This window comes from Pocillopora verrucosa, chromosome 5, assembly GCF_036669915.1.
Source record: "Pocillopora verrucosa isolate sample1 chromosome 5, ASM3666991v2, whole genome shotgun sequence".
NCBI classification, from domain to species: domain Eukaryota; kingdom Metazoa; phylum Cnidaria; class Anthozoa; order Scleractinia; family Pocilloporidae; genus Pocillopora; species Pocillopora verrucosa.
Window position 1 is genome coordinate 4,928,626 of NC_089316.1, and position 24,481 is coordinate 4,953,106.

The following is a 24,481-nucleotide window of genomic DNA, read 5'->3' on the forward strand; positions in this document are numbered from 1 at the left end:
AAAATCAATTCCGTTTTAGCTTTTCACCTGAGAAACTTTTTTGTTTGTTTTTTTTTGTCATTATTTACATCCAAGAATTCAATAGAACGTTTATAACCGGACGACTTTGGTTCTGAATTCTTTGAAGAATGAAGAAAATATTGCTAGAACCCAAACGGCCATCGAACACTTCTAGAAATTTCATCGTAAGTTCACTTATTTTTTTCTTTAGGCGCTGATGCTGTCAAAGAGGAAGTTTAAAGTAAAAAACAAAAGAAGACCCAAAAGTTCGTCTCGCCCTCCTGCAAGCCCCAGCGCAAAAAGAACTATTTTCATGATGATTAAACACTTACCCCGGGCTTATGGCAGCTTAATTAGAAACCATACTGGATATTTTTTCCAGCTCTGATTTATACTTAACTTGGTAATCTTGTAACGTTACATCTAGTTAAGTACTGCTTTAGCCGAGAAAATGTAATTCGAAATTGTAAAGGATATTATTGTCATTTGTATCGCTTTGGGTATACGCTGTATTGTAAACAGTGCAGACTAAAATTCCATCTTTATAGTGCGTTAAATGGAACCAATTGTGAAATTCTACCAGCACGAAATGCATGCTGGTTGAGCAATCACATGAACATCACGTGCTCGTCATATAGGCTGAAACAAGGAGAGCGGCTCAGTCCTCACCATTCGAACCTCTTCAGTGTACATTACCATTCGTGCTATTGGAGTCAATTTCTATCACCGGCCATGATTTGTTTAGCGAAGTGGTATAAAATGATTCTGGACTAGTCTCGGCCACATTCTGTCTTTCCCCGTTCCGCCCGTAAATGCGCAAAGGCGTTGTAGTCGACGCTACGCGCTAACGAACCAAACTCGTAACCTGGTATTCCATAGTCGTATGTAGGAAAAAAGGGTGGCGCGAGATTTCTAGACGAATCAAAGTTTATTAAAGATTTCATGCTTAAGAAAAAAGGGGAAAGAATACGATTAACTAACGCAATTTCAGATAGGAATGAAAACACTTGAGAGTCGACGATACGCGTACCCTGGTGTTCCACAATCGTATATCAAAGGTGCGAACTAAAATGCTGAAATCTCTGTCTCGAGGTGGAGTTGAAAGGTTAGCTTCTCCCGTCAATGGAGTTTTTACAGAAGACACCGGTGAATTTGAAGATAATATAAGTTCGAGTATAATTCAAAAGAATGTTGTATTTGTAATTATATGTAAAAAGTGGTTTAACTGCAGAAGTATTCATTTACAAGCTGATATGCATGGCCGCCTTCTATAGATTTACCTTTTCTCCATATGTTTCATTTTATAAAATGATCAGTTCATGCAGATGTGTTCTGAGTGAATTAAATTTGAGAGAGAAGCTACTTGTGGCTTTTTTTTTTCTGGTCACAAAAGGCATAGCTGGTGATAGGTCCTATGTAAGAGGAGAGAAGAGTAAAAGAGAGCGAGCAATAGTCGGTGATGTTCTTGGAAGGCATGACACTTTCCTTCATCCTAATTAGATTTTTCTCTTACTTACCCCACGTTTATGCTCGTCCTCACTGTGTCAGGCTTCCAGAGGCAAGGTTAACTGTGTAGCATGAGGAAGAGTGTAGAATGGAGTGGAAGATTTTCCGGTTTGCTTCTTGTGGGTTGTAAAGACGTTAAGTTCGTTTGGTTAAGTTAGTTTCACTCAGGTTTCTGGCTCGATTTACTCAGGTTTAGCTGAAGGTCTCTTTCAAATTTGGTCATAATTAGCTGTGTAGCTCTACATGTTACAGCTTTGAGTCCTTCACTAGAAATATAAATTTTAGAGTGTAAATTCTATTCCCCTAGTAAATTGAACTGCACTGGCAAATTATTGAATTTCTTAAGTTATCTCTGCGGTGGACAAGAAGGAAATATCACAAGCAGTCACTAAACACAAAAATTCATGACGAGTCAACACCCTAAAAGGCAGAACAAAGGGTGGTGCGAGATTTCCAAACAAATCACAGTGCAGTAAAGATTTGATATCTGAGGGTTTTTGAAATACTAACCCGTCACTCGCACCCACCCTTGGGGGAAGTCTTTGGATAGAAAATGTAAAACTTATAAATGTTTCCTAACCTACCGGAAATATATATCGGTTACCCCTTATTTTACATGGGGGGGGGGGGGGGGGGTAACCAAAAACCCTCAAGAGAGTCGCGTCAAGGACATTATGGTGTCAAAAGAAAACGGTTCAGCTTTTTGGAAAAATTAAAACTGAATAATTCATTAAAACAAAAAGTTCAACATTATGAGAGATACAGAAGGCAATTTTGTATCAGTTTACTTGTCACAGGTCATTGTGGTACATAATCCACACTGTGGATGAACCTGAAGCATGACTTAGATACCTTTATAGAGTAAATTGAGAACGAACTCATGTGTAAGGGTCTTAAAAGTGTTTTATTGAAGTCTTCGTTAACGTTTTACAGTAAATCTTGAACCCCTGTTCGTAACTCTGTGTTAATTCCCTCAAAAAGCCACACACACATTCAAGTTATTCTTACTGTAGAAGCCATGTTAAAGATCACGTTTGAACAAAGATATAAAAAAAATACCACATACTACAATGAACTAGAATTCTCGTTGTGAGTTAAAAAAAATCTAGAAATGGGCTACAAAATTAGACTTAAAAACACTACTAAATATCTAAGTTAGTGGTATTTAAGACCCTTTTCCTTTTTTCCTTTTTTTGATTTTCAGGCTAATGTGAATAATAATGACGAATTATGTAAAGAAGCACGCTTCAGCCATGACAGAGGTCACTAATGACTATAATTCTCGCAAACGAGCTATAAAAGCCCTAAGACATGATCTATTTAGATCATTTTCAGTCTACAAAATCTCTAACAAATGAATTCTGACCTAGTCTATTTTCCTCTAACAATTCTAAACTTATGCAAAGCACTTGCAAGCTTGTTGTGGAAATGAACTATTCAGATTGTTGTCGTACCACTTAATATCCTATATCTGACTTGTTACTCGTTACCACAACATCTTTCTAATTTCTTTTTTAAGGAATTTGCGTTCATAAAGAACGTAGTAACATAGCGAAAATAGACGTCACTACCTTTTAGCTATCATTATGCTCTCATACGAGTTATAAAAATTCTAGAAATGAGCTACTCAGGTCATTCAATATATTGTTAAATCTCTAATGCATGACGTCTTATCCAGTAACTGTTTCTCTTTTTTTCTGTGTTTTTGGCTCTTGGAAACTGTTAGAGGCAAAGGAAAAAGCACGCTTATCAGTGAACGCAAAATTAACTTATCGATTAGTTGTTTGTTTGATCTACGGACCCGAAATTCAGTCAGTCAAGCGTTGAATGTTTGCATGTCTGTATTGAAGTGTTTTGCAGCCATAATCTAATTCAGTTAGTTATAACGATGCCCAATGGCCGGGTGGAGAGTCCAGCAGACAGTCGGGCAGACAATCAGCCCATCTGTGAGTCAGCCAGTGGTCATAGCTTAGGTTGTCAATTCAATTTGACGGCTTACCGGCCAGTTGCACAGATAGTCGGGTGACAAGACTGTAAATCAGGAAGCTGGTCAGTGCATTAAGGACAGAAGGCAAATTTGAATATACAAGCATATACAAAGAGAGCACTCATCAGTGCAGCGTATTAGCCACCCAGAAGTTTTTTTTTTTTTTGAAGTTATACTTTTTCAAATCATAATCAAGCAGAGAAAAAATTGATAAGTTTGAAAATGTTTTGGTAGCCTTACTGCCAACAATGAATGGGCTGCCTGAAAAAATTTGCAAGTGACTTTGAAAAAGACAAGCAGTATATTATGGCTACAACAAATCAGACTTCATCTTCTTCATCTCCAATAACTTCAACCTTTACAGTTGCAGTGAAATCTCTAATTTGAGACTGGTTTGAGTTAGCCAAGGAGTTAAAAATTTAGGATAGAGTTACGCTTTGTGAATGGCATCAAAAAAGTCACTTTTGATTCAGAATATAGATCGGGTTCAACAAACTGATAGTTTAAGTAATCATGAGTCAACTATATATGCATACACACCGTAACGCATCAAAGATTTTCACACTACATCTCAAATATTACACTTATTCTGATTGGATACATGTAACAAAAAAAATCTACCTTGTTTAGAGGGATTTGTTTTCCGTACCCCTTTAGTCAGCGGTATTCGGTATTAAAGCAAACGTAATAAGCATTTACCTTGATGCAAAAACAAAGTACTAAAGCGGCCTGGTATCAAACACGTCTTCTTCCCCTGGACGGGACACGAAAAGAGATAGAAATGCAACGCGCTCATTTTTTCTCAAGCGATGCAGTACTAAATTGCACAAGTACAGAAAACAGAGCTGCCACTTATTACAGCTCATTTAATTTTGCTTGCTTGTGTTGAAGTGTTTTGAAACCTGAGGTACACAACATCAAAGTCACTATTTCCATTCAATGAGTTGTGGTAAGTGGCGGTTCTGTTTTCTGTATCTGGGCAAATTATTATTGTATCGCTTAAAAAACAAACAAACATGTAAAACGGCTCAATAAATTCATAAATGTTGGATTTTAGCAGTGTATAAAAAGTTATGGCTCTTCGTTACGAGGAGGTATAATAATACTCAAGTGGTGTGTTTTTTTCCTCAATGTAATCAACTCCCGATGTGAATCGCAACCTTTCTACAGAGCACTTCAAGTGATCTTCAGCCAATTGAGTGGACTGATTATGCGTCACCTTATAAAGCATATGTGGACCAATCTGAGTTTATCTCTTTTGATTTATAAAAAATGTTACCTTCCTCTACGACATCCATGTCAGGCTCATGCGTCTCCTCTTCTTCGTCAGCTTTTCTAGCTTCTTTAAAAAATGTTTATTTGATGCAATGTAAGTTAGTATACAGTCATTAAATTTTGTCTTTGTACTTAGGAATTAAAATCATAAATGTTTCACCAATTTCAACACTAGAATTTTTCCAGTGACTACCAACGGAAAAGAGATGTTTTAATTACTCATAAAATGCCTTACTCTCTTGAGTGACCAATCAAAAACCATTATCTCCTTTACCTTTGTTACTGGGTACTGAAATCTCTTCAATTTCCACCTGCTCCTCAGATTCAACAGCTGTGTAAAATCAGATTCATTGTTAAAATCCATAGGATTAGACAACGCGGCCCATTGCCCGCTATTTAGTCAGAAAATTAGCATTGTTGCTACTTACACTGTACGCTGGAATAAATGAGACCCATGTGGGACAAATGTTCAGTTCCTAAAAAGCAATTCATTGTTTTTACCTTCCTCAGTTGTCTTTTTAGGTTCATGCTTACTTCCTCCTTCTTCACCTGCACACAAATATTAAAGATATATTGTATTTAATTTTTGTCCTTGAATTCGACAAAATGGTTAATGTTTTGAGAAGATCACCAGGGACAGGGCATAACTTGATTGTGCAAGATTGCTGAGACAGTCAGCTGTGCACTTTTATCACCGTTTAAAACCTATGTTGAAGGTAACCAATTTGCCCTATCATTAACCTCTTTGTTCCTTCTGTTACCATACTGGCTAACCCCAGCCCTGTAGCTTACATGTAGCTACCCCTAAACTTTACAAAACTATAACTCTGTCATAGCAGTGAACCAAAAATGACTGAAATGAAGATGGTGCTGGCTTTCTGTCAGGAAAGTTTCACAATTTTACTCTAAATTTATCTTGACATTATAGAAAATAAAGTATTGTGCTCACTGAAATCCGCAGTATTCGGCTTATTTTTCAACTATTATCAGAAGCTGTAGGTAACACTGAAGATGAGTATCCATCATTTAAAAGGTTCTTGTAAGTAGCTCAACCTTCGATCACTTCAGATAATTTTTTAAAACCTTTCATAAGGTTAATTGCAATTGCAACAAGAGGTTCCTTAAAACTGGGCGATTCTCAACAAAAAACTTCTGTTAGTGTGTAGAGACACTCCTACTTACAGAAGATGTCAACTATTACCTTCTCTTTGTGTTCTTCGTCGATACTAGCTCTTGCCATGTTGAACAGTGATTGTATTAAAGAATACCATCCATTTAAATAAACCGCGAGTTGTTCCGGAAAGGCTCGAACGTCAATAACGCAAATATGTCTTAAGTCTTTAACAACAGCAAACTTTCCAACAAGACTTTTTTGATTGCATTGACCTATTAGATTTAGTAACTGAGGAAGGGTTTTGTACCTTACGGGAAATAGTGGCCAAAAAGCTGCTCTCGTCAATTTTTTCATGAGACAGACTTAGAATCTATGATTTGATTGGTGATTAAGCGTTAATATGATAACCCTAATCTTATTGGTTTGACATACAAAGCCATGCAATCAAGTATACCAAGTGCACCAGCTTGTTAGCACCAGCCACCTTTCGCTGTTTTGTAGAGTTATGACATTTCTAAAAAAAAAGGAAAATTGAAAAGGTGTTTACCTTCCACAGTCTTTGCAGAGGCTGGTTTGATGTCGAAATCATCCTCATAATCTGTTTTAAGGAACAAATAGAATAAAACATGACATAATGCTCATGGTTCATGTTTTATTCTGAAATAAATTTCTTTACAAATGTATTTTACGTACGTTAGATTTTCATATATTTATTCAAGTATTCACTGATTGATGAAATATCACTGAGTTACAAAGCTCACATTTAAATCTGCAAGTTAATTAGTGGGCATGAAAATGGTAGCTGGAATAATACCTTTGCCAAAGACAGTTGGTTAAGACGCATTACCTTTCTTCATTTTGGCGATTGTTATGATCGGTTGTAAAGTGCAATATGCAGTTGAAGTCACCTTGTATAACTGTGATTTTTGCAGTACTTCTTTTGTAAATAGAGCGGTTGTCTATGCCTTCTTTTGATATTTCTTTCATAAATAATTTTTACCTGAGGAAGATGGATTCGCATCCCCCTCACAGGCTTGTTCAATCTCTGCCAACAGAGCAAAGAGTTATCTTTAAGTTATTTTTCATATAATATAACTGAAAACTGGAAACAACGAATAATCATTGTCAATATATACGTATCATTCATTTACTACAACCACATCATATGGGGTACGATGGTATCTTCCTTCCATACTGGAATACTACATACTCTGGCACATTACAGTTTCCTAATGTAAAGGAATGGTGATATCATGAGTGGAGGAGTTAAAAGTGCATAAGGCAATTTATCACCTGAATATCTGGAGGTAACTTATCAATCAAAAGTAATCCAAGCTAATTTCATTACATTTGTGTCATACGAGAAACCCTTCCTTGATCTCTCCTTTCTCGAAGTGCACCTACAGCAACTATCAGAGCAGAAAAAGAATACCGTGGTTTCTGGGCATCTTATTTGAAAGAACTCATATTTGATAGATTAATTAATTAGACTATACACACCTGTCAAGAGAGTTGAATTACAAAGTCAATTACAACATTGTCTTTGGCATAAAAAATTCTACACTTATTTACTGACCTGGTTGGGGAGCAGGCAATTCAGGGGCTTCCACTTCTGGGATTTCGATCTGTGCTATTAATTGCATTTCAATCTGTTCTCCTAGGGGGGGAGAAAAATGAAAAAAAGGAATTAAGTACTGAAAAGAGAAAGGAAAGAAAAGTATCGCACATAGAACCCTACAGAGGTGTAGAGAAGATATGTGATTAGATTGAGAAGCAGTATATTTTTTACCCTCCTCGACGTTAGCATGTTCATCCCCATTTCCAATCTGTCCCTGCTGATCATTTTCTGCTTCTTTGATATAAAAAGGAACACCAATAAAAAAATAATGGTCATTGTTAGGTTTATCCAAAGGGAAAAAAAAAAGACGCTCAGACAAACAATTCAGAATGGATCGTCATCTAATAATTTCAGACAGAAGTATAGCGATTCATATTTTGAGAATTGTTTGTAGAATGAGGTTTTGCTAGCACCTTATTTTAAAAATTTGTGGCAAACGGCACCTATTCGTCTCAATGTTCCTGATGGTTAGTATCTCTAAAGCTGTGTATTAAAGAAAATCGAACTGAAATCATGATTTCTAAACGTGTCGTTGCCTTCATTAAACTTCATGATTTATTACATTGATCCCCTCTCTATTTAGAATCATTCTGGTTTTCTCCTCTACGTCTGCTACAACTTTACATATTGCCAGTTGCACCTTTGTGGTTTCAATAATTTGCTCAGTTTCTTATTCGAGAAAATTAAAAAATTCATGAGTTTTCTACGATTTCATACCAGTTCCATCCTCTCCCCCTTGAAAGCCTTATGAGTAAAAATGACATATGTTACTTAAAGAAAACTGGGTTGCTAATACTCAATTTGGCGAAACTTAAAGTTTGTTCATTTCAAGGTTTGTAATACAATTATTGTTATCATGGTATTTTTCAATGGAGCTTAAAACTGTACCTTCTTGATTTTGTCTTCTGTTGAAAATAGATCGAACATTGGACCACAGCTTCCTCAGTTTTGCTTTCAACACAGGCTGAACCTAGACATTCAAAATATATTGAATAGTTTACGTAAAGACTTTCAAGTAACGTATTTAGAAGTCACGTTGGTCTCTATGGTTAAAGTTAACGGTGGAGAAGCTAAAAAAATCTGTCCGATCATTTACTTTTTCATGCTTGTTTTGTATGTCAATCGTTACAATTAAAAAATTAAGTTGCCAGCCTGCTCTGACACGAAACCAAATTTGAACATAACGGTAGGTGCTATTCCAAAGTAACCAAAAAAGAAACGTTACCTGTGGAGTAGAAAGCGTATACAGCAATGGGTTGATAGCTGAATTGATCGGCAGAGCGAACACTGCAATCCACACTGCCAGATCACCAGGAGGATCAAATGTTTTCTCGACGTGGGACCGGATGCCGATAGCAATGATTGGCATCCAACACAAGAAATCTGTCAGAATAATGAAGAAGACTCTTTTGGCAAGTGCTCTTTCTCTTTTAGCTTGTGCACTTTGTGCTCTTGCTCGTATTTCACGAACAGTTCCATGTGCACCAAGCCGTCTGCTTGACGACCATGATTTCCACAAGATGGCAACGTAAGCAACCGTGATGAAGATGAATAGGGAAAAATTCAAAACGATAAAAATGGAAGTGGAGTATTCCCAGCCTTCTTGTAATTCAGGGGAAAGCTGCAGGGGCAGGCACACTACATTATTGCCATAGTACCACTCGCTGAAATAGTGCATTCCAGACAAGGGAAGGAATGCCATAACGCCTCCCACCAGCCAGATAACTACGCACATTAGACAGGTCTGCCTTGGGGTAATTTTTGCAAAGGTGTAAGGAAACACGATGTTCTTGAGTCTGTCCAATGCGATCAGAGAAATCATCATCACTGACACTTCACTTGAAAAGACAGACATGGCACCATTGAAATGGCAAAACCAACCGGTGCGCCACTCATAGTCATGCAGGTAGTATTCCCCTGACCATTGCAGGTCTTTTATGCCTATAATGATTAGGTATATACCCATGATACCGTCAGATACACCCAGATTCACCAACATGATAGACTGGACCACATTGTTATCAGGGTAGAAATACTGCCACCCAACTACGAATAAAGACCCTAGCAACGAGAGAAGACCGACAATCCAAAGAGTTCTCCTCGGAGCATGGTGGCGGAACATGGAGTGGCAGCTGGCGAAATTGTCATTGAAGGAGTATTCGCAATCAGCATCCTGCCTGAAAAGATCGAGATGGCAGCACATCAGGTTGGTGTCCAAAGTTCTGGAATTCGAAAAAAGAAGAAAAAAAAAGAAGAAATAACACTATTATTGCATCATTGAAATCCCTTAATAATCATTAATTGATTATTAACATAGACTATTATTAAAATAATTGTTTGAAGGGATGAGTGAAGGAAAGGATCGTCATGGAACCTTACACTCTGATGATGTGCGTCAAATGCTTGAAAAAGCCTTTGGGGAGCTCGGCCATCAGGTTGTAATGCATGAACCTGTGATTTAAAATAATCATAATGTGCATTTTAAGTCGGTTTATATCATAAATAACCTAAAAAAGTGAATTTCAATAATAAGATTCATTAAGTTAATGTTAATGTTCAAATTGACTGTCCAAAAAGACAAAATCAGGAACCTAGCTGAGGATCTTCAGTACGGACCCTAGCTTGATGTTTTCTCAAAGATTCTTTGAAAAGTAGTCATTTAGCCTAAGATAAGTCTCGTCTTGCTTTCTTGGAAATTTTTGATGGCTACTGATTTTATGGACGTGACAGCCCATTCGGTTGAGGTCGTTCGCTGTACAAAAGCCTCTTTCCGGACTCTTCCAGGGAAAAATTCCTTTAGTATATTTATGTTATTTTCCAAAATACTTTGCACGAGTCTTTTCTTTGACAAAACGAAATCAAAAGAATGTTATCTGATTTCAATATATGCAACTAAGTTTAGTTGCCTAGATAAACATCTGTCATTTGCAGTAAACTTACAACATTCGCAATTCGTGGGCATAGTTGAAAGTCGTGCTGGTAACGTTTTGTATCCTATTGCCGAAGATATTCCTGAAACGAAGAACGTAACTATTTACAACTAACACCAAAACGGGGACTTGCAGCAGTCACATTCCTCATTCTAATAAATTCTCATGGAATTTCAGTTAAGACCACATAGATCTCCACAATGTTTGTTTCCGCTTTTTCATAATATCCACCTAGGTGCATCAAAAGTATGTTATATAAAGGCACATTTTTAGTGCAATATAAATTAAAAAAACATTGCTTTGTTGAGGAAGATAACTGGCACCACCCCTGTTCTACATCGTGGTAAATTTGTAGACAAAAATCTCAGATTTTGAACGCTGATATCATATTCATTCTATCACTTCAAATATTCTGGAATGTTTTGTATGTGATTAACTGTACTTACAGAGATCTGAGCTTTTTAACGCCCTTGAAAATTTTATCAGGCAGAGCCTCGATTTTGTTCTCCGAGAGATATCTTAAACAAAGGAAACGGATAAGGAAATAAATATTAAAGTACAGTAACATAATATGATTGGGTAGGGCAAATTTTATTTGAGCAATGACGGAGTTAACAGTAAAAAAATATTACTGTATACGGTTTGAGATTCAGATCATTATGGAAAATGGTTTAAACTCTAGATGCACTTACAAATCCAATAGCTCCACCAAGCCCTGGAACTGATCTTCATGAAGCTTCTTAATTTTGTTGTACTCCATTTTCCTGAAGAAAGCATTATGTGCAGTTTAGAATGAAATGTGTAGTGATATCTTTAGCTCTACTTTTTTTTTGTAAGATTTGCGGTTAAGGCAGGGAATGGCAACGTTTTCCAGTAAAATAGCTCCCAGTATTTATATCTTAATCTTCAAAGAACACATTAGTCTTATCTATAATGATCTCAATATTAAGCGCGAAAACTCTCAAGTTCATTCTCTGTGACAAATTAAAAAATTAGTGCCAGGGTAGTTTGATGTGGCAATACAACAAATTCTTAGATATTGTCAACTCAGATAAAAAGGAAACAAAACAACCTTTGCCTTCCAGAAGTAATTTACAATGTAAGTTGTCATTCACTGAGAAGCTTTTATAGTCACCAAGTGCTGTTATTTTCACGAAAATCTTTTAAAACAGTTCTTAATATTTTGGGACGATATCAATCTTACTTACAGAAATTTTACCGCTCTTATGTTTATGAAAGCATACGCTGGCAGATTTTCAAGTTCATTGTTTGATAAATCCCTGAAAACAATTATTACACAGTTACTAAAATTTCGTTTATGCTAGAGCTACCAACTGAAATCTGGGAATTGTTGAGTGTGCTATTTAATCAGAAGCTATAAAATTCTTACACCACAAAGTAACTTAACATTACTAACCGAAGCACAAGAAATACATAAGATAGCATCGTCTACTTCAATTAAGATTTGCAGATACGAGCTGGAAAACTTCATGATGTTTCAACTATGATGGCTGTGGTTTTAAAAAAATATTTTAAGAATGATCATTTGTTTCTTTCCAATTATCTCCTTGGTTAAATAACTAACTCACTTACAAATATGTCAGCTTGGAAAGGCTGTTAAAAAGTCCGTCTGGTAGACTCTTCAACTTGTTATTTGACAGATAGCTGATAGGAATGACGAAACAAGAAAATGCATTTTCATTAAGTCTGCAAACTGAAATTTATAGGTAAAAATACATAAAGATTCTGGTCATCAGAAACAACCAAAGAACAAAGAGAAGTACGTAGTGATACACATGCAATGTTTTGTCTTACAGTACAGAGAATATTCAAGAGTCACTTCATTTATTTAGTTTGGTCAATATTTAGGACAAAAAGCAATTGAAGGCCGCTGAAAACTTGAAATCTGCGTGCATACTGAACTCTTTTCCCCAACACTGGCAATGGCCACCTCTTGGATCAATAATGAAATCATTAAGCTCGTGATCTAAGAAAATATGCCAACATGGTACAAAACAGAGAAAGACAACCCATAAAAACAACTCTGATATTCATAACATGCGTGAGTTTCATTGTTGTATGTATGATCGTTGTCACTGAAATGTTAGTTCAGCAACAAACACAAAATTCTAGATGGTTCAATTTTAAAACGTGTTATAAGTGCAGATGGAAAGATTTTATAATCTGCAACTGGAAAAGATTTTCTTTCTATATGCTCTAATTAGAGAATGGAACGAAAAGTATGATACTACCAGAATCTGTGTTAAAATACACTAGCAGTGATTTAACAAAACAAAGGAAAATTTTACTAAGTGTTGGAACACTTTATGTAGTCATTGAGTTAAAACAAGAGAAAGCTTGGAATGAAATAACTTACAGTTCTTTCAAGCTTTTTGGATCTTGGAATAAATTAGGAGGCAATTCCGTGAAGTTGTTGTCTTGCAACCATCTGTGTTGAAATTAAAAAAAAAGTATGTGACCTGTATGTAAAATATGTTTATTTTCATTAAAACAGTTATAAACCGACTCGTCTTTTGATCACTGAGTGGAAGGGAAGAAAAGAGAAAGGAAAAAAGTTAATTTGAAAAACAAGTATAGACAAGGCGGTAAGAGAGGGGAATGCTGCTGCGTTACAAAAACAGTTTTCCTTCCACAGCAATATTGATACACTAACTTACAGTTCCTCTAGCATTGTCAAGTTTTTGAAGGCACTTCCATTCAACCCTTTCATGTCGTTGTCATTCAGGCGTCTGCGTTATTTACCATATAAAACTGACGATTAGTTTAAAGATCCACCAGAAGTTTATCTGCTTAGATAGGGGTACTACTGAAACCTTTCAGGGCTGTTGTCGACAGTTACGGTTGTTTTGACTTGTGAGCAAAAGGCAGCACTGTCATTGAGCGAAGAGTTGTTTGTGCTAACTTCACCGTTTACTCATTTTACAACGTAAGATTATAATCAAATTTGACATAGATATGGAAAGTTGTTAATGATGGAAATTGGAACGATCTTCTTATTTAATGAAGGCACTTCTTGATGCCTTTTATGCAGAGGACAGAATCTCACAAACGGTCAGTCCTGGACAAAGATCCAGAATGCAACAGTAGATATATGATCTTTATCATATTTCATATTAATTCTTGATTTACGAAGCGAAACGAATAATCTGATAAATTTAATAAAACAACGACAACAACAAAAAGCAGTTGGAGGCCTGTAGAACTGTTGTGCAGCTGGTCTGAGATTAGAGTTCTTATTCTGCAGGTGCCAAAGTTGACTAGTAGTGTTAATTAAAGATGAATTTATTTTGTACTTAAATAGCTACATATTATGAATGAAATATTTGCAAATTTTGTCAAGCTTATTAACGCTAACATTGCATCACTAAGAATCTAGGAGCGCGGACCAGACAGAAAAGAGAGGTTACTTACAGAATTCTTAGCTGCGTGTTCTTGTCAAAGATTCCTGGAGGTAGGTGGTGCAATTGTATTTCAGACAAGTACCTATGAATTCGATTAAAACTTAGCACACTAAATAAAGGCCAGAGCTGGGATACATATAAAGTAATAAACCAGATGACTAATGGAATAAACTCAGTTTTGAAATGCAGCTTGAGGATTGTGTAGACAACTCAAAATGATTATTATTGAGATTTTACCGTGAAATAAAAATGGTGCAGCCATGTACATGTATTTTAATATTCTCACTTGTCAAGACGAGCAAGGTTTTGTCTGTCGTGCTTATCCTAACTCAGTTATGTACCCTTTGACGGAGAAACAAGCTACTCATAAGGCCTCGAAACAATCCTCCAGCTACATCGGTCTTAGGCCACCTTTCGGGCCTTTTCCCATGATAGATGAACTGAAGCAGGCTTTCTTTTTTTTTGGCGGTTCATCTTACGATAATTTGTGGTTCCCCGTTTCCTTTCCGAATCTGTTGCTCCGAAAACATATAGAAAGGTTATCTTTCTGATTCTCGAATACACCATCGTATTTTCCTCCTCACATGATTCCGAAAGTTCTTGCGATATCTTGTCTTGTATTTTGATCCTATTTTCTTAAGAAATAAGTTTCATTTTGACCTGCAGATGAAAATCAAGTACAAAACTGATCTTCGCAGGCGCGGTTGTGCAATTGCACCTTACCTGCAGGGATCATTGCTTTGCTTGATTTTCATCCGCAAAATTTATTTCATCAAAAAATATGATAATATTCCTCTACGGAAAAGAAGAACCCTCCAAAAGGTGCCCTGATCTCAACGAGTGGCGTTTTAGCTGAGTTGGTTGAGGCACCCCACTAGATTTGGGGAGGCACGGGTTTGAATTTTGTTGAAGCCTGAATTTATCTTCGGGCTTATTATGCTTAGAATACTTATGCATAGAAAAAAGTACTATGTTTTGTAACAAATGCATAGAAAAAAGTTTCATTGTGGATATACCATTCAATTTTGAAATTAAATTTAGCTTGATAAATCCTCTATCATATCATGATGTGTATACTTATGGTGTCTATCAAAATTTAGGCTTTTGAATGCTTTGGAAACAATTTCTTCAAGAAGCAGATGAATTTACTAACAAAAGTAATCCCCCAAAGCAGTTAGGTAAGTTTAATTGCTTCTGAACACTCGCGCGTCAAAATGGCGGACACTAAGTTGAATACGTGACTGCGAGTTTTCAAAATTCCCATCTCTTAAACAGTTTTAATTTGTCTTTTTTCCAAATAAATAGGAACCTGTAGGATTACTTTCATTGACAGCGGTTGGAACCAGGTGAAGGCTAAGATGTTTTCGGGCGAAAACCATGATAGAGGAAGCAGCTTCGCAGAGACAAAACTTGATTTAATCTGCCTAGCACATCTCTCTTTTTTTTGGCAGCCATTCCAAATGGGAAAACAATAAAAAACGTCTCAACTATTCATAGCGATAACTGCATTTTGATTTGCCTTGTGTTTAGTTGTGGGAATTTGCTCAAGAAAACAACCGACGAATTTGGCGCCTAAATTGACTGTTTTTGGCTGTTGAGAGAATCATATTACGTTGCCACAATTTAGTCCGAGAGAGATGGTAGTGATACACATTTTTGCCAAGTATGAGAAAAATCCCTCGAAAAATAGCTAAGTTATTCTCAATTTTGTGAAAAATGTGGGTTAAAGGCAGGGTGACCCAGGCCTTAATTAACCTGAGAATGTCGTCATATGATCTGTTAGTCTCAGCGTATAATTATAATATCAGAGTGAAATATTCTTGTTTTTCAAACTAAAAGTGGTACCCAGACATTTCACATAAGAGTGAGTTGGCGTGTTTTAAAATACAAAGACAAATATTGTTTGATGTCCCTTAATAGAGGAAAAATTAACTTACAGCCAAATCAATTTAGTATTTATAGCGAAAATGTCAGATGGCAAACTCCTCAACGGGTTATCAGACAAGAGCCTGAAAGATAAAAAACAAAAAAAAATTAGAAATGCAACTTGAACTTGTTAATAGTGGCCTTCTTTAAGCCGTCAGTTTGGCATTGTCAGGTAAAACATCGATATGCATAAGACATTTGTCATACTGATATAAAGAATAAAAAAAAATAAATGGTTATCCGATAAAACGCTCTCAACATAAAATGCCACCTTTACATGTCAGAATGTGTCACTTAATTTACGTGAAAGACCTTTACGTTTACTCACGGTCAATCCTCATGGAATTACAAGATTATGATTATAAATAGTGACACTGACACGGAGTCTACCAAGTAAAAACGTCGTACTTCTACCTTCTGTACTTCTAAAAGATTAAAATATAGGAAGTAATAATACAGATTTGCATGGACGCCGTGCTACAGATATAATGAAAGGAGAACTGACTGGAAAATTGGGACGGTTTATTAAAGTTTAAATTCTGTCAGCGATGACCCTTGACGCAAGTGGCGACCTAAGCTATTTCACAACACTGTATTGCCGTAACTAGAGCTTCACTTCAAAAATTCTGTGTGGAGAAGTGCAATTATGACCCCAGTATTTCTCAGATTATACGAAGGAAGTCGTTCCTTTCAATGAAATTGGACTTTAAATATTCTAAACTATTTATATTTTGACGTCTCTTCTTGTGCAAGTTAAACACCATAAGTTTCACTAGCAAGTACTTATGACTCTCATATCACAAAGATAAAGAAATAGGTAAATTAAGGAGTGCTCCACTGAACATTGACCTGACCCTGTTTCGATTTGTTGCATGGAGTTTAGAAATCGACGCTGTGTAATGATGTTTCATTGAATAGATTTCTTTCTCTGGTCTACTTGGTTGTCTTTAAAATGAGCTATGCCACTTTTTTGACCGAGGAATCTTATCATCAGAAAACTTGTAAAAGGCGAAACTTAGAAGTGCAATATTTGACAAGGAGATTGTGTAAAAAAAATAAAATTAAATAAAAATTAAATAAAAAATCCAGAGATAGAAAGGAATTTTCGTTCAGAGCACTGGCTTCAGAACATACTAACTTTGAAATAGACGTCATAAGTTTTCTTTGATAACTTGCAGAACGAGCAAAATTAAAAGATCTAAAAAATTTAAAGATTCGTAAAGTAGTGTTCAGCAGAAGTGAGGACAGGGACGTAACACGGGGGTAGGAGGGTGGTGTCTGAGAATGCACTTGACCCGCACCCATACCCCATTTTACTTGCAGAGGAAATAAATTACATGCTTACGAAAACCAAACACTCCTACTTCGTAGCTGATATTTTTTTGGAGCCAAGACAACGCTGCTCGTATCTGCTGGTTTTTTTTTCACCAATACGCAATGGATTTGACGCGTTCCTTAGACAAAAAATAAAACAAAGTCCAAACTTACAAATAGTTAAGCTCGGTGTTGCTACTGAAAATGCCTGATGGTAATTTCTTCAACTGGTTGCTGTCCAACAACCTACCAAAAGTAATAGAAAGAGGGTTTCGGGTGTTGAAAATGTCGTATTTTTTAAAATTTTCTTATCTTCTAACAAAATCACATGTCCAAGAACATGTCTTATTTTCAGAAATAGATAAGGAGACCTAGGGTAGCGTTACGAATTAAAATCTGGCTCAAAACCAATTGAGTCTTCTTGTTTTTTTTTAAGCACTAAAAACAACTGAATGCCTTACATTTGCCTTTTCTCCCTCCTTTCATTGCCCAGCGATGCAATACGTAAGGCTTGTATTTCAGAATAGTCTTCATCATGAACCAGGCGACATCAATTGCAGGGAGGGGAGGGTAATATACCGCGACACAAATTATCTGGATAGTTTTGCTTTAGTTTACATACACAGTGTCTTCAGCACAAGTGATAACGCCATGTTCAAACTTATTTCAAATTGTTAAAAATTTCAAATTGTTTTCCACTGAGACTCTTACAAACTTTTCTTAGATAATAACAGTTTATCAACGTGATGCCACGTGAGGAAGCCCGTGAAGAGAGTGGTGTTCAAGGTTAGAAACCAATATTTTAAACATATTAATGGGAGCGGAAAAATTATGCCTCAGAGAAAGATTAAATAACGTATGTTACGAGTGACGAAGGACTGTTGTCGGTCGCGGCGGACTGTTGTAGAAAAGAGAGATGGAGAAATCTTTGTCAGTCACCCAAAGCCAAATGTTTGTCATCTCACCTATTTATCGACCGAACGCCGACAGATCGCAGCACGGTTATTTGTATCAAAATATCTGTTTTAGTAAAAATTGTTTTGTTTTAGGTGTTGATAAAACTTTCTTAGGTACTGTCCGGTCATATCTGTTTTGATATAATCCTACGTGTCGCAAAAACATTTGAACGGCATCACATAAGAGGCTTCATGAGGTTTGAAGATACGCTCGTTTTGTACCCCAAAATTAAGTCATTTCACCATACTAGGGCACTGGGAAGCAAAAGTGTAAATAAGCACCAGAAATATTGCATTCTCCAGTGGCTCTAATAGATCCTGGATGTCGGGCAGTGTTCTTAGAAAGTAGGTCCAGCGATGTTCAAGCCGAAGGTGAAAGGCGTGACATACCTTTTGTTATATCTGAGGAAACTCTACGAATTGAACTATTTCAGTGACCAAATCAGACACCTTCTCATTGACGAATTGCTCTCGTGAGCCGATCGCCGCTCTTTAATGGTTCTTCCCTTCCATTGTCATATTAATGTCTGTGTCCTTAAATATTTCTTTCACACTTCCTTTCTTGTCCCGCTTTGCGATAATCCAGCACTTCTTGGCGTTTAAGAAGTAGCCAAAATCTGGACTCAGGGTACTCAACATGTTCCACCATCTCTTGATTTCTGTAGTGGAGCCTGCCCCACCCGCATCATTGGCGAACCAGTACTGCTTTGCTGTGGACCTCACCTGTAGACTCCTGGATAGAGGCTGGATGCTAAGAGCACAAAGGGCCGTAGCGATCGGATCTCCCTTTGTAGTCCCTTCTTCTTAGTGGCGGGATCTCTTTACCGCCATCGATAAGTTAGTAATTGTCACTACGTATTAGTCTCGAACGTACTTATAATGTTTAGTTATGTTTTTATTGATTTTGTAATGGGTCCTTTGAGCATCACCATGCGTATATAAAAGCTGAGTTAGCATCCTTTTAGAGAAGTTTTCTTTTTGATTTCGAGTGGCCTTTTTTTAAGTGACGTTTTTTGACTCTTAACCCTTGGCCCACCTTCGTTATTTTGTTGAGGTTACGTTTGATAGTTATGGGCAAAAAATACAAGAGAACATATATTTTTTCATGTTCTACCTGAGGTCATGGAACATACCCGCTAACAAACTTTTTGTGCTAATGTTACTTTTTAAAGAGTGGGACAATTTAAAATGATAACAAAAAATGTCTCAACAGTTTTATTTGAAATAATGCCCGTAAGACACAGCGACAAAATGACCGCACATGCTTCATTACTCGTGCCTTTTAAGCGTTTAGGGCTACCATTCTTATTCCTTTGCAAACAAAGCTGACGCTGGTTTTCCACCAAAAAACAAACTTTTTCGCCAGGGATTTAGCCACCGAACAGGCGATGACGTAAAGAAGCGCTAAAGCCGGTGACACACCTGGCGATTTTATGCGCCGATCACGGTGATCAGCGAAAATCGCCAATTGTGCTCGGTGCGGCGATTGCGATATTCGCCAATCCCCGCGATCGGGGTATAAAATCGCCGATATCTGGCATGTCAGATATCGGCGATTTAATTTGCCGAAATTCAATAAGGCGGCCCGTTCCCGCGATTTTCTCGCCTTTTTACTCTGGGAGTCGGCAGTAAAATTAACCAATCAAGTTGGGCGATATTATCACATGATTTTTCAAAATGGCGGAAGGCATCGAAAATTGTTTCTGAACCGAAGAAAAAGAGGTAAATTTGACCTACACTGTGGTCAGAAAAGCCATGCTTATTTGGTGTAACGTCGAGAGACTACGGTAATCGTCTCAAGAAAGACTCTGCGTTTCAATAAATCCATGTCTTTGACCATACTTTTCCATTGTCCCACCTTTAAGAACGCTTCCTGGAGCGCTTTGGGTGCAAAATTATGGCAGCAGCCAACAATTTTTTCGCTTCGCTGTCGCCATTCTGTTTGTTTATATTGGTTCGCACAATTTTTAAATGTCAGCCTATGGAACCTGGGATGAAGCGCCACATTGTCGCGATCGGCGAAAAAAATCGCCAAGTGTGTCCGCAGTTGTCTGTGGCGGTCAAATTGGCTGCAATTGGCGCATAAAATCCCAAGGTGTGTCGCCGGCTTAAGGCAAAAGTTGCTACGAACTTTGTAGCCATGTTAAGGATGCTCTACTTTTGTGACGTAGAAGGTTTTAAGGTTTTAGAAGGTTTTAGTGACGTAGACGGAAACTTTCCTGAAATCGGTAGTCTTGTCTGTTTTGGTTTGGGTTTATCCTCGTGAAATGAAAACAGACAATGGGAATTTAAAAAATGCCGCCATTTTGCCTCGATAGTTATACTATGTAAATATTGTCGTTCCTATTCCTTTACGCGCGTAAAATTTCTCGTGTGTTACAAGCATGTACACTCATTTATCCGCTTTGTCTACAGCGTGTGTTTATTTGAACATGCGCAAATGAAAACGCTATGCTTTGGTTTAACAGGTAATTTGGTGTTATCAACTGACTTCAAAACATAAGCCGGCCCCCGTAGAGGGTAAAGCCTTTACACTCTTAACGGTGGCCAATTTACGTGTTCAACTCAGTTGTTAACACTAAATTACCCTGTTGTACTTTCCCACCAACGCAGCACCACAGTTTCTTTAGAAACTTACCCCCTTTATTCGTGTTTAGGTTTATATTGCCAGCTATTGTCATGATAATTATAAAATATGTATCCTGTTTAAAAAAATTTGTCTGAGACTTTAAAAGAGGTGATTAAAAGGGAACCGGCATGTTATTCTTCCTTTCAGGCTTTATGAAGCATAATTTGCATGCTTTATAGTCAGTGATATATACTCCGTGTTTTTGAACTCTCGAGTGATGGATAGGTGAGGACCAGGCACATTATTTCCTCTTGGTGACGAATAACGTCAAAGATAGTGGTCCACAGTGAAGAAACCATGTTGAATATAGCTGGTTCTATATTATTTTTCAAAATATTTAAAATGAAAATACCCGAGGTTGTTTAACCACAAAATATCCATAAAAAATTCTCTCGGTATCAATTTTTTTACACCTTTCTAATCCTGTTAATGGCCAAGAAGCCCTCGCATATTGAAGAAACTTCTCGGAAATAAAAGCTCAGTAGCAGGACGTATAGCATCTTATTTTTCATAAAGTGTGGTCGCTTCGTAGGTTTAAAGCTGCCCGTATCCCAAAGTTTACTTGATCAGAAATAAAATTGGTAGTGGGCCTGAACCTTCAAAGGAAACAAGAAAAGAAAAAACCCTTGAAAGTCTTCAGGTGGAAACACTGTCGTGATGAATGTATATAGGCATTATTACTACTAAGCCCTAAGCCCTCGGAAAAAAAGACGCTTTAACCCTTTAACTCCCATGAATGACCAAGACAGAATTTCTCTTCAATATATCCTTACAATATCAAGTACACATGTGATGAGAATAGAGAAAAAGATGATTTAGTAGATTATTAGTCGACCCAATGCCAAATTCTCCGCACTAACATCATAAGGATTTGTGGCAGACAGTAGAGAGAGTTAATGATGAGATCTTGCGAGCGAAAAAAAACACTTGAAAGCTAGGGATTGTTGAGAAGATCTTTCTTACTTCATAAAAAAAATATCTTATGATTGATTATGGGCCGCTTACAAAATCTATCATTGACGGGAAAATAGTATGGGCTTTCTCATATTTCAAGGAGACGTCAAATGGGAGAACTTAAACATAGTTTGAATTCTGTTGAAAGGTAAATAATATCAGGGTCATTATGTCATTAGTTAAAGTATGATGATCGTTTCAATTTAATTTTCATCTCAGGAAACTAACGAATAAAAACGTTTAGCGCTTCAGCCAGCAAAAGAGGCTCGCAGAATCTCTGTGTGCTGATAGTATGTGCTGTGAGAGCTCTTCTAGTGCTCCTTGTTGTAACGTCACGGAATCTTCGTCTCGGTGTCAAATTTCGTAGGGAAAATAATGAAATATATTAGCAATGCTAGCAGTCCAAAATATCAGAGGGGACATGGTAAATACGGCTTTGATCAGGTTTCCTGGCCTGCCAGTTCAAACCAATAGGGTCTACTAGGCCACGTGACCTCACACCACAGGCTTACTATTACATCCATCTTCTCACAGAAAATGGTAAAAAGGCACAATTTTAACACTTTTGAAGAAGCTTAAATTTAAAAAAACTTACTGGGAATCTTTCGTACGAGTAAAGTCAGGCTCTATGTATTCATTGTTTCCCATTTTTTTAGATTTTGGGCGGTCTGCAGTCAGCCATTCGAATATACTTATGCATAGTCCTGCAAGTAACTTGATGGCTTTTACAACCGTCGAGATCTAGTGTCTCCGGCTTCCACTTCTTGGGGCTTGCCAGGTGTTGCAACTTAGGAAAAGCCTAATTTCCCACGGTCACAGCAGAATAAAATAGCCGTAATTAGTGTCATTTTATTATATGGGAACCGTAATGAATATCATTGTATCACTAATACCGATGAAGAACAACTGTAGCTGCAGTTTAAGCTGTCTCCAGCATAAGTACCGTTATCACAAACACACAACTTTAGCTTACAGAGGATCTTACTTGAAGGGTTAATAATCTTTCGGGACATATAAAACAGCTCTATAAAAATATAAATAACATTCTTTGCAGTGCCCCTCTCATTTCTAAAAAGTTTTAAAGAAATATAGAAAGATACTTCCTAGCCCTATGAATCTTTGCGCTGATGATGCATCTGCTGGTCGCTCCATTTTGACTGTTGCCTCCGATCCATTGTTCTTCATCACATGTCCAATGAATAGCACTTCAATGTCCAATGAGAGGCAATTTCATTTGAATTCGAACCTCTCCTTTTTCAGCTAGATGAATTTTGCTCCACAACACTCGTGTTCTATTATCACTGAAATTTGTGTAGCGGTAGAAATTGTGTTCTTCTTGCCTACGCAGTAATTATTCTACATCTCTACGACTTTCCATGGCGGAAAAGGGTAAACCAGAGTGGATGTCGATGGCTTCTGTCCCAATACATGTGATCTCCTGGAAGACCTGGCCTAGAAATGGAACAGTAGAAGTGAAGATTTGCCGCGGTGTTTGAGGCTTAGAACTGATGCGCTACTGCTGCTATCTGGTTGGAACGTCATATTTTTCACTGTCATATTTGTCACCATTTCTCTGTCCAAAGTCAGCTTAAATTCGTGCTTTATGTCTTGTTGAGAACTTCCCATGCCCTCAAATGATGTCACGCCTAACTTTTCTTGTTGTCCCCCAGGTCTCATGCATCCATCGAAAATAGGCACCTTTCATGGGCTTCCCGTATGTAGGTCTCACCGGTTAGCACTATTGACCTTTGCGTCCTTAAAAACCGGTCACATTGAGCTAAGTACTTAAAATTTGACCTGAAGTTGCTTTGATTTGTCACATAATGGCTTGAGACTTTGTAATCTCGCTGCATTGATGGTCTTTTGTTTATCTTCCGGCGTAACTAACAAACTCATCCTTGTCAGAGTATGTAAAATCAAGCACGAATGAACGAGACAACGAGACGCCCTTTCCTTTGGAAAGCAAAAATAGGCCTGTAGTGGCCCATTCATGCTTCAAGGCCGAGAAGTGCTCAATGGATTACTATAAATTAATCATTAATGATTGATCAGATTTCATTTCGGTAAATAATCACCAAGTAATCAAAACTACAGACTTCCTGCATATGAGATAAGTTCCAAGCTTACCATTTATATTAGGGGCTGGCGGGTGTATTAAGACTGATGTATCAAACAATGATACAAATCTGTGACTTTGGTGGCAAAGCCTTATTATTCTGATGTCATAAATGTCGCTATCTGTCCCTAAAATTATCTGATTATGTCCTCTTCTCTTGCTTTTTAACAGTAAGTAGGATGAAAACTACAAAGAAGAGTCTCAACTCTATGACTTACTGATATTTTAGTTATTTAATACGTATGAAACAGCTCTATGACAAGTTATTAGACAAACTATGCGCTTCCACTTATGGAAGTTAAACAACACATGTTCAACTTGGAAACTCGTCTCGAATGGTTTAAACCTTCGGACTTCGAATTCCTATAGTAAATACATGCCGAATATGAACGAATGTCTAAATCGTAATAAACAAACTAACTACTTGATAACATTGGAACGCCCCTCCCTTTGCAAATGAAACACTATAAATGTCACTACCTGTATTTTTTACTTTCATTTCACAAAGATAAAGCAATAGGTAAATTAAGAAGTGTCCTAATGATTATTGACCTGACTCTGTTTCGATTTGTTGCCTGGAGATCGACGCTGTATGATGTTCCTTCACTGTATAGATTTCTTTCTCTGGTTTACTAGATTTTCTTTTCGACGAGCTACGCCACTGTTTGACCAAAGAAGCTTATCATGGGAAAACTTTTAAAAGGCGAGACTTGGGAGTGTAGTCTTTGACAAAG

General features: G+C 37.2%; 2 protein-coding genes across 2 annotated transcripts in view; both read right to left on the bottom strand.

The window, feature by feature from the left end:
• Window positions 1–24,481, bottom strand: part of LOC136281182 (uncharacterized) — a 293,318-nt gene that overhangs the window by 219,602 nt on the left and 49,235 nt on the right. The window lies entirely within an intron of this gene.
• LOC131782301 (G-protein coupled receptor GRL101-like) lies at window positions 4,213–9,932 on the bottom strand. Its single transcript, XM_066166285.1, has 12 exons — window positions 9,880–9,932; window positions 8,597–9,722; window positions 8,389–8,470; window positions 8,218–8,244; window positions 7,672–7,734; window positions 7,459–7,539; window positions 6,883–6,927; window positions 6,430–6,480; window positions 5,270–5,317; window positions 5,043–5,099; window positions 4,773–4,835; window positions 4,213–4,310 (listed from the first exon to the last, which is right to left on the bottom strand). Exons 1-12 carry the CDS (start codon window positions 9,930–9,932, stop codon window positions 4,213–4,215), a joined length of 1,794 nt encoding a protein of 597 aa, XP_066022382.1.